The 13282-nt window shown below is 54.8% G+C and overlaps 2 protein-coding genes across 2 annotated transcripts; both read right to left on the reverse strand.

Annotated features, from left to right (window-relative positions):
- Window positions 1-272: 272 nt before the first annotated feature.
- Window positions 273-5367, reverse strand: GCAT (glycine C-acetyltransferase). Its single transcript, XM_062620574.1, has 9 exons — window positions 5149-5367; window positions 4933-5063; window positions 4008-4109; window positions 3333-3479; window positions 2890-3044; window positions 2079-2161; window positions 1563-1734; window positions 1038-1159; window positions 273-624 (listed from the first exon to the last, which is right to left on the reverse strand). Exons 1-9 carry the CDS (start codon window positions 5348-5350, stop codon window positions 473-475), a joined length of 1266 nt encoding a protein of 421 aa, XP_062476558.1. The 5' UTR covers window positions 5351-5367; the 3' UTR covers window positions 273-472.
- Window positions 5368-7248: 1881 nt separating this feature from the next.
- LOC134164607 (histone H5) lies at window positions 7249-8229 on the reverse strand. The gene has a single exon (XM_062620576.1). The coding sequence runs from the start codon at window positions 8046-8048 to the stop codon at window positions 7470-7472; it is 579 nt and encodes a 192-aa protein (XP_062476560.1). The 5' UTR covers window positions 8049-8229; the 3' UTR covers window positions 7249-7469.
- Between the last annotated feature and the right edge of the window lie 5053 nt (window positions 8230-13282).

The following is a 13282-nucleotide window of genomic DNA, read 5'->3' on the forward strand; positions in this document are numbered from 1 at the left end:
TTGCCAAAGACTTAGGAAACCCCTTGTCTCAGTGGGGAATTACAGCTGTCAGATCTACCAGGGTGATGCTACTGGACCTGCAGGAGAGCACAGAGGAAGCAGGTGACATCAGGCATAGCTACATTTCCATCAGCAGAAGACAGCATGAGCTGCAGTGCTTCAGCACCAGGACTGAGGCTTCCAGAAAGACACAGCAGAGTGTTCGGCCACAGCAAGGAGAAGATGGGGATGGACTGCAGCTCCTGGATGAGAAAACAAGAGCCAGACAAATATCCGCTGCACTGCACGACACCTTTAATGATGCAAGAGCTGGCTGCCAGAGCCGCACACTGCAACAGCCACAGCTTCCCGCGGGCTGTGATGCCCTGAGGATTGGTCCTGCTTTTGGCAGCATGCTCCTCAAGCCTTTTCCCCTGGCACAGGCACTTGGTCATGGGCAAGGACAGCACCGCAGCAGGTGTTCGCTGGCCCCTCAAGGTATCGCTCCATGTTTCCGTCCCACCTCGGTGAAGGCTTCCACACAGTGGTCGATATCCTCATCGCTGTGTACAGCCGAGATCTGGACTCGGATACGGGCCTTTCCCTTGGGGACCACAGGGTAGCTGAAGCCAATGACATAAATGCCTGAGGAGGAAATGCAGGGAGAGTTAGAGCTGGCTTGCAGGGAGTGAGGTTGAGGTGGTATTGGGTGATAGAAGGGCTTTTGGATCATCCCTCCCCCTTCAACCATTTTCAGGCTTCAGGGTTTTCAGGGGGCATCTGCTCCCAAGCATGGAAATGAGGCCTAGGGCCAGTGGTGGGGATGGAGTCCAGCCTAGCAGGACAAGAGGGCTAATGTAAACCTCCCACCTCCAACAGAAAGAGGAGGTGAAGTCAGCAACGTCTGGGAGAGACCAAGAGGATGTTTGCAGGTGGAGGCTAAAGAAATAACAGGTTTCATGCAGGAACATCCTCTGCAGGAGGGATGGTAGCACTACCCCCGGCTGTACTTTCCCTCCGGGCATGTGTCTGCATCTAGGGCTCCCTCTCTGGCTCACCTCTGTTCAGCATGTCCTCAGCCATCACTGCAGCCAGCCGTGCGTCCCCAAGCATGACAGGACAGATGGGGTGGTCTTTCCCTGAGATGGTGAAGCCAGCTGCTGTCATCTTACTTCTGAACCTGGTGAAGAGAACAAGAGGATGAGGTAAACCTCATCACCCCTGTCCCTGGGGGACCACTGCCTCGCCTTCCCCTGGTAGCCTGGGCCACCGAGGGCTGGATGTGGTGCTGCCCCAAAGTGCACCTCCTGTGCAGGGAAGGGATCCCTCTTTTTGGAGTGACCTCCAGCCACTTCCTGCTCAGCTCCATGGGACTGCAGCTGCTTGAGGGGCAGACTCATCCCAGCACACAGAGCATCCGGATCTGTCTGACACACACAGGCACATCTGTGGTTTCCCCGAGCACCCCCAGGCCATGACTGGCAAACCACCTATGGCTGTCACTGAGGGTGAATAAACACACATGCACAACACATTCCTAAGGAGCCCCTTCGCCTGCTCCCACCCCAGTGTGCTCCGCTCACCGTTGGGTCTTGGCAGCCATGGACTGTGCAATGGCATTGCTCTCCATGAGCAGGTCCAGGGCCTTGGATGCACAGCCCACCACGGCGGGGGGCAGGCTGTTGGAGAAGAGGTATGGGCGGGAACGTTGTCGGAGCAAATCAATGAGGGGTTTGGGGCCAGTTGTGTACCCGCCTGCAGATGGATGAAAGACAAATGGACAAGGAACACCAGAGTAACCTACAGGAGGAATTCCAGTACAAAGCAGGCCTAAAAGCATCACAGCTGGTGCCTTTTACTAAGAGTTTCCACCTTGACCCCAAATGCAAGTGCACAAGGAAGATGCAAGTAAAAGAAGTACATGGCAGGACCTCCCTTGACCCTGCGGCAGGGTCCCAAACTGGGCCTCATGCCACCAGTAGAAAAAGACAACATGCAGTTGTGGCTCTATCACTAGGCAGAGGAAGGAAACATCAGTGATGCTGTGGAGCTTGGAGCTCTTTAGGGCATGGAGAACCTTGGTCAGGAAATGCCTTCACCTGCAGCTCCTCCAAGAGCTTTTCCCAGGGTGGAATTGATGATGGTGACTTTGTCCATCACTCCCAGGAGCTCATCGGTACCCCTGTAGTAGAAGGAACATCACATTCTCAGCTGTGCCAGCACACACCAGGGAAGCTGTTCTACACCTGAGGGATGCCTCAAGGGAAACAAAGTGCCACCAGCCAGGTCTCTGCTAAAGGAGTAACACCCCCATGTGGTAGTTCAACCCAAGTGTTGACCTTCTCTTCTTCTGCAGAAAGGCTAAGCTAGAATCTCCCAAGATAAGAGCATGGGGTTTTCATCCCTTACAGATAGGAGAGCACTCAAACTTCCCCCACAGATGTTTAATAGTGCAAACAGAGCACTAGCAATGCAAGCTTGTGAAGCATCTCTTCTTGGCAAACACTTGCAGCCAAGTGCACTGCTTCACTGCTTGGCACTTGGAGGATCTCCAGGGGATGGAAGGAAAACTTGCCCTGAGGGAATTAATCTGTGCAAGCTAACTCCACAAAGCCCCCAAGCATTTGAAAGTGATATCTGAGAGGAGGATTTGGAAATCAGGAAGTCCAACTGTCTCCCATTTGGAAGCAGATGAGATGGTCACACCATCCCTTACACACTGATAAGCAACTGTCATGTTGGGATGGGTCATTGCTAAAGTATCTCCCTCCAGGTGCCCTGAAGATGGGGTGCAAAACCTTCAAGCAGTGGTGACCCCCCCACAAAAATGTTAGTTATCAATACCCTTGGCCTTGCTTCAGAGGCTATTGGGCTATTGGGGGAAGAAACAGGGTTGAAACGGCCACTTACCGGCCATTGGGTCCCAGGAAGCCTGTGGCATGGCATTCATCAATGAAGACCAGGGCATCGTACTTCTGGGCCAGCTGGCAGATCTCCCTCAGGGGTGCAATGTCACCATCCATGGAGAAGGCACCATCAGTGGCCACCAGCCGCAGACGATGTTTCTATGGGAGGAAGAGTGGTGCCTCCAGGGGTGAAGACGTCACCCTGAGGAGAGGGGCTGGCGAGGAAGACTGGGACATAGCTCAACTCCTGTAGGGCATGGATGTATTTAACTGAGACAGGGGGGTCTGCACTGCAACCAGCTGCTTACCCTCCTTGCCCATCCATGCCTACATGTGCCTGTGGGCAAAACCAATGCCTACTGCATGGGAAAAGGTAGAGCTCACCCTTTGGGGCTGGTTACTGCAGCACACCTAAGCTCACACTAGGGTGGGAGCAGACCTCCATACCTGAGCGTCCTGCAGCTTGGCTTCCAGGTCCTGCATGTCCATGTGCTTGTAGCGGTACTTGTTAGCCTTGCACAGGCGGATCCCGTCAATGATGGAGGCATGGTTCAGCTCATCTGACAGCACTGCATCCTCTGGGGTCAGCAGGGCCTGGTCATGCCAAAGAGAAAGGATCATCCTTTGCTCCAGGGCACCACCTCACCAAGATCTTCCAGCATCTCTCAGGGCAGAGGACAAGGCTGTGTCTGACTGCAGCTCCCACGTCTCTCCTGGCACCGCTTAACTTTCCACTTTCCTTGCCAGTCACCTTATCCCCTTATTTCCTTAGGCCAGGCTCTTGCCTGTGGCTTCAGAGCTCAAAACCTCCCTCACCTTTCCTAGCAAACCTGGGGAATGGCCTCTTTTCCCTGCCTATGCTTCAAAGGGGAGTACAGACCTCCCACAGAATGGGAGCCCTCCCCAAAACCTGGAGCCTGTCTTGAGAAGGGGGAGGTGAGGCTGATTAAACACCTCCTCGTGGCTTCCCCAGTCCCAGGGCACCAAGCTGGGGTTCTCCACCACCAGTCACTACCATCTTTTCTGTGGCACAGAGCTCACATCGTAGCCTCTGGAAGGCATGGCAGGCACATTGGCATCACCTCCCTCCTGCATGCACAACACAATGAAAGCCCTACAAACCTCAAAGATGCCAGCGTTGGCATCAAAGCAGCTGGGATAGAGAATGGCATCTTCCCGCTGGTGAAAACGTGCAAGCTTCTCCTCCAGGTCCTTGTGTATGCTCTAAAGAGATGAGAGGAGCAAGCATCACTGGCGGGGCAGCACAAGTCCTCACTTGCCCACGGCTGTTAGATGCTGACTGCAAGGGGAAGAAACAGACAGGTTTTATCCAGAAAAGGTGTGCGTGCATGGCAGAAATTAGTTGCGTTCAGCATGTGTTTGCAAATACAGACCTAAAATGCAGTTATGGGTTTGGACACCACAAGCACAGCAGAAACTCCAAGCTCCCCACCCATGGGGGGAATTTTCTTTGCACTTAACTAGCTGACGGGGATAAACCAGGCTGGGTTTGATAGAGGCAATTCAAGTCAGGCTGGCTGCAATTTTGACCCTTAAGGGAGGGGAAAAGACATCAATTTTCTGAATGTCTTTCAAACTTAGGGGAGCTTTAGATTAGATAAAAGGAAGAAATTCTTCACTATGAGAGTGGTGAGGCACCGGCACAGGTTGCCCAGAGAAGCTGTGGCTGCCCTATCCCTGGCAGTGTTCAAGGCCAGGCTGGACAGGGCTTGGAACAACCTGATCTAGTGGAAGGTGTCCCTGTCTGTGGCAGGGGGTTGGAACTGGATGAGCTTGAAGGTCCCTTCCCCAACTCAAACCATTCTGTGATTCTATGGTTCTATGAATTCAGAGGGGTGTTTGGTTCCTTTGTTCTCTGAGGGGTTGTAATGCTTTAAGTTGGCATATTTCCAGATGTTCAGCTGGTGCGGACACAGCAGGCTCTTTTTCCACCTGGCCACGTGTAACTTAGCACTGCACATACACGTGAGTACTGAGAAGGGAGTCTGAGAATGGCTACCCTAGAGGAAGGCATGCTGCCCTGTACCTGGGTACCACAGATGAAGCGGACAGAGCTGAGCCCAGCGCCGAACTTCTCCAAGGCCTCCACTGCAGCGCGGATCACCTCGGGGTGGCTGGAGAGCCCCAGGTAGTTATTGGCACAGAAGTTGAGGATCCCTGCGGGGAAGAGAAAGAGAGAAGCACTGAGCGAGGGCGAACGGGGACAGAAGCCCATGACACCGAGCGCCTGCCCCATACTCACCGCCTCCTCCGCCCGTCAAGCGGAGGTGGGGGCCTTGTCGGGAGGCGATCACCCGCTCACTCTTCCAAGTGCCGGCGCCTCGGATGTCCTCCAGCTCGTTCTCCAGCAGCCGGCGGAGCTGAGCCGAAGCCGCTCCCGATGCGGACCGGGGGGTCCCGGCCCCGCACACCCGCAGCGTCCTCACGGCCGCACCGCGCCACATCCCGATGCCCCGCTCCTCCCCCTGGCGGGGAGGAGCCGGGCTAGGGAGGTGCTTGGCTCCAGGCTCGGGGAAGAGCGGCTGGAAAGCTGCTCATGGAAAAGGACTTGATGATCTTAAAGGTCTTTTCTAACCTGCTTGGTTCTGTGATTCTGTGTTGGGGTTGTTGAGCCTGGAGGAGACTCCAGGGAGGCCTTGTTGTGGTCTTTCAGTTCTTAAAGGGTCTACAAGAAAGATGAAGAGAGACCTTTCAGCAGGCCCTGTTGCAATAGGACGAAGGGTGATGATTTTAAACTAAAAAAGGGGAGATTCAGGCTGGATGTGAGGAAAAATCCTTTACACTGAGGGTGGTGAAACACAGGGTGCCCAGAGAGGTGGTGGATGCTCCATTCCTGGAGACATTCAAGGCCAGGCTGGATGTAGTTCTGGGCAACCTGGTCTGGTTGAAGATGTCCCTGGATTAGATGAGCTTTGAAGGTCCCTTACAACTCAAACTATTCTATGGTACTATGATTCTATGTATTATGTCCTGGAGGATTTTGGAGCAACAGGCCATACCAGATCTTGAGGGTCAACAAGCCCAGGAGCATTAGGTCTTCCCACCTGAGGGATTTGGGGTGCTCAGCACAGGTGACTTGGGTCCTCTCCTAGGTGGTTTATGGGTGTCCACCATAGAGGGTAATGAACCAAAGGGTCTGTAGGATGTGGGCGCATCCAGCTGAGGTGACCAAGGACCTACCAGCTGAAGGAGATTGGGTGTCTGAGCCTAAGGGATTTGAGTTTGTGACCCACAAGTCCACTGGGTTTAGACATACAGAGTCCAGCTAGATCAGGCATCTCCATCCTCCACTATAGCTGACTGGGGAATCCTGAGGCCAGGGTGGTGTAGGCCTGTCATGTCCAGGAGAATTAGGCACCAGGCTCTTGAAAGGGTCTTCAGCCTAGGTAGGCTGGTTTGGTCCGAGGATCTCAGGTACAAGATCCTAAAGGGATTAGGTGCCTCCTTGCCAAGGATTTCAATACCATGAACTACAGAATTCGGGATCTTTGATGGCTAAAATGCTCAGGCACCATCTGCCCGAGTGATTTAGGATAGTCAGGCCAATGGGTCTGGGAGTGTGAAGACGCTGGGCCCATGAGATTTAGGCACAGCAAGCCCAAGGGGACTGGGCACCCACAGCATGGAGGATTTTGGAGCTCCTGATGTCTGTAGCCAAGGGGGGTCAGGCAGCTCCTGCCTGAGGCTCAGATCCTGCTATCAGGAGCATGCAGCCCTGCTTGGGGAAGGGCTCTCTCCAGGGCCAGTCTGGCCCTGGAGTCGTGCCAGCCCCCCTGGGCAGAAAGCCAGAGCCCCGGGGTGATAGCGGAGCCGTATCCAGCAGACCTGCCTCACCCTGCCTGCCTGCAGAGCTGCCCACTGCCATGCTCAGGACCATTCCTCCCCATGGATTAACCCCTTCCCTCTTGCTGGACACCTCCAACTCCTTGAAAACAAATGTGGACAGACCCTGGCCCCGCTCCACCTCCCCCATCCCATCCCTGCCACCACCACCCAGCTGAGGCAGGCAGCCCCATCACCCAAGTGGTTGTTATCTCCAGCACCCAACACCATCTCCAGACCTCACATGCAGCACCCTCACCTCAGACCCATGGTGGGGACCCAGGGAGGTGGAATAAACCCCTTTTCCTCCTCCGGGAAATGCCGTGGCTGCACGTTCCCATTTCCCCTCCAACACAGGCAGGCTTTGCCTGGCCCCAGCAAACACACAAACCCCCAAGGAGCCTGGGCAGGATCAGTAACTGAAACCCTGTGTGGCCTCGACGGACACACTGAATCACCAGCACTCAAACACCCAACAAGCAGCCCACCAGTAGCAAAAAAAACAAACAAGACACACAAGAAATTTCTGAGACTTCGAAATAAAAACCCAGACCAGTAACTCTTACAAATGGGAACTCTCTGTACCAAAGGTGTTCCTTTTTCCTTTCATTAACTGCCTTGTTTTAATTATTTCCACACAAGAATCAATTCTTTATAAAATGCGATAGAAATGGGTAAAAATAAAGGCAAACGCTATTTACAGAAACCAACAGGGAGAGTACCGAAACGCCTCTTGGCTTCTTATTTCTTCTTGGGTGATTTACGGGCGCTGGACTTGGCCTTGGGTTTTGACCGCTTTGCCTTCTTGGGCCTGGACACCTTCCGTGACTTGGCTCTAACAGTCTTTGGCCTCTTGGCTTTCTTCGGGCTGGTCCTCGTCTTCTTCCTGGCTCTTTTGGCGGCAGACTTGGGCTTCTTTGCTGGAGACTTGCTTCTCCTGCGCCGAGCCGCTTTCCGGGGCGACGTGGATCTCCTGGCCGTCTTCTTCCTCTTCCTAGACGGGGACCTCTTCGCCTTGTTGCCCTTGGCCAGGCGGAAAGAGCCGGAGGCGCCAACGCCTTTGGTCTGCTTGAGGACACCGGTGGCGACGAGGCGTCGGATGGCGAGCCTGATCTGGGCGTCGGCGTTGTGGCCCACCTTGTAGTGGCTCTTCACGTACTTCTGGATGGACTGCCGGGACGAGCCGCCGCGGCTCTTCTCGGCGCGGATGGCCGCCGCGATCATGTCCGAGTAGGTCGGGTGAGCCGCCGGCCGCCGCGCCGCCCTGGCTCGCTTGGGCTTGGGGGCCGGAGCCGGGAGCGGGATGGGGCTGTCCGACATGGTCAGCGCTTCGCGGCGCCCGGCGATGCCCTGCTCGGCGGGAAGGCTCGTCCTGTCCTGTCCTGTCCCGCCCTGCCGGCGCCCCCGCCCCTGGGCGGGGATTGGCTGGCGGAGGAGCGGTGGGTGAGGACCGCAGCAGACCCCGGTGCCGCTCCCGGTGCCGGTGCCGGTGCCGCCTCTGCGGCCGCGCACGATCCGGTCACCCTTTTAAAGGCGCGGTGCGGACCGCGGGGAGGACTGCCCCCTGCGCGCGCCACGCGCGACCTGCCCGCCCACCCCCGCCACCCGTGTCCCCGGGTGTCCCCGAGCCGAGCCGGCGGGATGGGACAGGGATGGGAAGGGACACTGGGGGGCAATGGAGCGGGACAAGGAAGAGTATCTCGGAGGACACTGAGTGGGGACAAGGAGGGACACTGGGGGACACGGAGCAGGACAAGGAAGAGTATCTCAGAGGACACTGAATGGGGACAAGGAGGGACACTGGGGGACATGGAGGATGCTGCGGGACAAGGAAGAGTATCTCGGAGGACACTGGGTAGGGACAAGGAGGGACAATGGGGAGTGCTTGGGGACACTGCAAAGATAGAGAGGGACACAGAAGGGACACTTGGGGCAACATCAAGACATGTTGAGGGAAACGTAAAGGGGATGCTGAGGGTGAGGGAGGACATTTGGGGAGGACAGAAGGAGCAACACAAGGAGAAACATTAGAGGACAAGGAGAGATGTTGGGGAGGGCATCAGGCGATGAGGGAATCTAGAGGGGACACCAAGGAGAAAAGGGTGAGCACTGAGCTCAAAAAAGACTCGGCAGCAATAACCCACTGCCCAGTGCCTCTGCCCTCTTTGTTCCCCACCGGCTGCTTTGGGGACACCAGCTCAGCCCTCGCATGTCAGGGGTCCCAAACAACAGGCTGTCCCCTTTTTGGGGGAGACAAGCACAGCTCCTCATGAGGGGACAGATGCCAGTGACAGGCATCCTTACCCAGCTGCCCAAGTGATCGGCTGTTCCTGGGAGATTAAATGTAGCTGCTATCAGCATATTGCCTGTAGGATTTTGATCATGTTTTCCCCCTTATTTCTTGAAAACGTGGGTGCAGCCACCTTTTTGCCCACCAACACACTGCATAGTGCTTGGGGTGAACCCCAGCACCTCCAAACTTCCCCCTGCTTCAACTGCGTGGTAAAATACACAAGAAGCACCTGCCTGTAGCGTCAGTGTGCCCTGCATCCCCCAGAGAATGACAACCACTGGCCAGGGACACGCAGAAGTACACATAGAAATAGACACAGATCTATAAATACAAACAAATGTAGATGTAGAAACATAAAAGGGTGCTGAGGCACTGTCACAGGGTGCCCTGAGAAGCTGTGGCTGCCCCATCCCTGTCAGAGTTCAAGGCCAGGTTGGACGGAGCTTGGAGCAACCTGGTCTATGGAAGGTGTCCCTGCCCATGGCAGGGGGTTGGAACTGGATGAGCTTTAAGGTCCCTTCCAACCCAAACCAAGTCTGTGATTCTGTGATACTAAATAGAATAGAAATAGTAGAATTAGAAATACTAGAAAACAGAAATAATTTGATGCACTCTCCCTAACATATAGAGGTGCTGTGGGAGGGTGCAGCATGCCCCTGTCCCAGAAGGAGGCACTAGGTCCCCTGATGCTGTCCCATCGGTGGAAGGGCTGTCAGGGCATCCCCTTGTGCTTCCCTCCCTGGTGCTGCTCTTTCATGTGCCCCTCTTCATTTGGAGAGTAGGAACGGTTCGCAGCACCTGCAAACTACTTGATTTTATTAAGAGCAAAGAGCTTCTGATTGCAGGGAGGAATAACAGCCTTCCCACCCCCCTTGGGTTGTTTTTTCATGCTTAAAACATAACGAATACATCACTTTGCACCCCACATAGGCACAAGCTCTGTTGGCCTCTGTACAACACTTTGACCGCCTGAAAGACCTCTAATTTTTCCTAGACGGGAATAAACAGCCATCGCTGGCTGCCTGCACGTAGGCAAACCAGGAGCACGCAGATAAGGCACCATCTGCTTTTATTTGCATCCAAGTTTTCAACTGTCACAAGACGGGCTATGACGGTAGACAAGAAGGAGGGGTAACATCATCCCAGAGCCCCTGGGGTGGGCACAGTGCCGTGGGCTGACCACAGAGCCTCCAGGCTTCAATGCCATTATCAGGGCAGCACAGTGATGGGAAGGCAAAAGGGGGGAGGAGGCAGGGAGGGAGGAGGGCATGTGTTTTACCTAACTTTAGCCAGCTGAAAATTAGGGGTCTAATCTCAGCCCATCACCTGGGCACCTCCTGCAGTCCAACAGGGCTGCTCAGCATCTTCCAGTGGGTGCCGCTGCTGGCGGGCAAACACCCTCTCCCCTGTACATGGGAGAGATACAACATTTCCATCCCTTTCATGCAGACCCTTTCCAACACTTCCACCCCTAGCATTTGCCCAGTCAAAATAGGGGGAAAGTCCCTTCCACCCCTTTCATCCAGACCCTTTCCAACACTTCCATCCCTAGTATTTGCCCAGTCAAAATAGGGGGAAGATCCCTTTCATCCCTTTTATCCAGACCCTTTCCAACACTTCCATCCCTAAATTTTGCCCAGTCAAAATAGGGCATAAGATGCCAGGCCACCAAGGAACTTGGAGGGAAGGTGCACATTGATCACAGCTCATTAGACTGCTGTTGGACTTGTACATAGAGAGGAACCCACTTAGTACTGGAAAGCACCCCTGGAACCCTGCTCTGTTTTACTGATGCATCCTTAATATGAGCTGGGCAGAACCAAGAGAGGTTTTCTGGCTCCTGGTGGGGTGCCAGGGCTGGAGATGGGGTACAGATGCTGCAGGGCAATGCAAGCCCTGCTGCCTGTGGGAAGTGGAGCCAAGGCAGCATGGAGGGCTCTCATCTGGAAGGGAACATTATTCCCACAGGCCATCCATGCTGCCATGCCTGGCTTGGGCTCGTGCCTTCATTTTTGGCCACAGGAGCCAGCCACCATGCACAGGGTGGGGTGCATTACCCCTTGAATCCACTTTTCTCCTTGAGGAGAGCTACCTAACAGCTCCAAGCCTCCTGTGCCTCCTGTTTCTGGCATTAGTTAGCAGGGATTGGGAAATCCTGCTTCTCTGACAAACCCCAGAGGATAGAACCCAGATGAATCCTCTCCATAATCCCATTCACCTTCTCCCTCTCCACACTGTGTTCAGCCAGACCCCACGGGGATTTATGCACTTCCAGCTGTGGATTTCATCTTAAATGGTCAAACCATGAGCACCGTGGATGTGCTATGGATCCCCTTGTAGGGGCAGGACAGCTGTTCACTGGCATTTGAGTGCACTGGGGCACTTCTGACGTTTGATTTTACCTGCTTTCCATTTCCAAAGAGACTCAAAACCCCCAGCACTAGGACTTGCCCTTGCTGACACTCAGGTTCAAGCTTCAGTGCTTTGTCTAGTGGCAAAACAGGGAAATTTGCTGATTTTCCAGTGTGCTCACCAGAGCGTCAGCCCTGAGCCCCCACTGTGCAATGCAGCGTGGTCAGCCCAGCACGAAGCCACTCAGCCCAGACACCATGAATAGCAGAGCTAGCTTTAACCATGGCCAGGTTAGACAGAGCCTTTGGCTGACACAGTCTAGTGTGAGGCATCCATGCCCATGGGGAATGGAACTGGATGATCTTAAGGTCCTTTCCAACCCAAACCATTCTATGATTCTATACGAATGAATGGCAAAGGGATATTGCCTCTGGTTGCTGGACTGATCACCACTGTTTTGAAATATTTATGAGCTGTCCTAAAAGGCAAGCTCCTTATGTGAGCAGGGATGCTGGCTCTCATGCAAACCAGGGTACTGTAGAGCTGTGGGGTTCCCCTTTGCCAGAGGGATATTTCTCACATCCACAGCATGGCTGTGAGCAGGTTGATGGGGTGGAGGCATCACTTTGGGATGCTTTCTTGGGCTCTGCTGTCCATCGCGTGGGCATTGCAGTCATCTCCCTCCCTGCCACGCTCCCCACACCCAGTTCCCCTGCACCCAGCAGATAATGATGCAGAGATGACGGGGTGACCATATCACCCTGACACAGGCGAGGCCTGGGCTGCCCGATTAGCACCACGCCGGTTTGGGAGGTGTTGGCGCACCATCACCCCGGGATGACGGGACGCTCCTAGCTGGCTGGTGCTGATCTGCTCATCTCGGACACATGTCGGGCGCCTGCACATTTCGCCTGTGCTGATGTGACACATTTATCGGGGTCAGCAGCCCCTGCTCAGGAAGGGTAAAAAAACCCCAACAAACACCACCCAAACAAACCAACCCAAACAAACACAAGATAGGGAAGCATTCAGGGAAGGAGCCGGTGAGCAGCGTGCTGAGAACTGCGCACAGCAGCAGTCTGCATTCACCCCACACTCACCCCCAGTGCCCCATTTTTGGGGGGTTTCCTCTCAGGGAGCAGGTTTTACCACGCAGACTGTAGTGTCAGTGTTTGTTTGTTCTAAAACCAATGCACACACACACCAGCCTGCAACCCTGTGCCCCGTACCCAACTTCACTTCCTTCTTGTCCCCTACTAAACCCTCATGGTGAGACCAAGCCCTGCAGCCTGGAAGCATTTGCCCTGAGCTACTCTATCACTTCAGGCTTTCCTTCCCATGTCAGCTCCTGGTGTGCTGAACGCGCACACCATCCCACGGCAACAGCCATGTCCTGCTGGGGGGCAGAGGGAAAAGCCTGGACCTTGGGCAGCACAGGGGCAGGCAGGTCTCCAGGCAGGAGGCCAAGCACCAGCAAGAGCAAGCCCTGGCTCTGCATGGGTGCAACAGGGAGCTGCCTGCTGAACTCAGTGCCTCACCTCTTGCACCATCCACCAGGTTGCTCAAGGGCCTCATGCATGTGACTAAAGCCTGCAACCCAGTTTTACTGGAATTTGTGAGGTATGAAGCAGCTTGCTTTATGTAGGGAAAGCAGTCACTGCAGCCATGCCCATGGAGAAGTGGGTCTGTATCTGCCTGCACCCTGTGCCCCAGGGGCACCGGTGCATGGTGAGGTTATCACACACTGCTGCCCTAACTCTCCTCATTGCGCTGCCACCGGTGTCCTTACACCCTGCTCTCCTCCTCACGTCTCATAGTACTCCAGCCTTCCAGATGATGTATCCATCACATCCAAGGGTCCTCCTTGAGCATCTTCACTTCTTCAGATGTCACCTCCAGCCATGGCATG

Source organism: Pezoporus occidentalis, unplaced genomic scaffold (assembly GCF_034315485.1).
Source record: "Pezoporus occidentalis ecotype Australia unplaced genomic scaffold, CSIRO_AGI_Poc_V1 ctg221, whole genome shotgun sequence".
NCBI classification, from domain to species: Eukaryota; Metazoa; Chordata; class Aves; order Psittaciformes; family Psittacidae; genus Pezoporus; species Pezoporus occidentalis.

What these genes read in the sequence shown, in the direction of transcription:
- GCAT (XM_062620574.1), bottom strand. Translation starts at nt 5,350, where the DNA reads ATGTGGCGCGGTGCGGCCGTGAGGACGCTGCGGGTGTGCGGGGCCGGG. An exon ending in GCTTCATCTGTGGTACCCAG is followed by an intron (nt 4,110 to 4,932) that starts GTACAGGGCAGC and finishes TCATCTCTTTAG; the next exon opens with AGCATACACAAGGACCTGGA. An exon ending in ATGGCTGCCAAGACCCAACG is followed by an intron (nt 1,160 to 1,562) that starts GTGAGCGGAGCA and finishes TCTCTTCACCAG; the next exon opens with GTTCAGAAGTAAGATGACAG.
- LOC134164607 (XM_062620576.1), bottom strand. Translation starts at nt 8,048, where the DNA reads ATGTCGGACAGCCCCATCCCGCTCCCGGCTCCGGCCCCCAAGCCCAAG.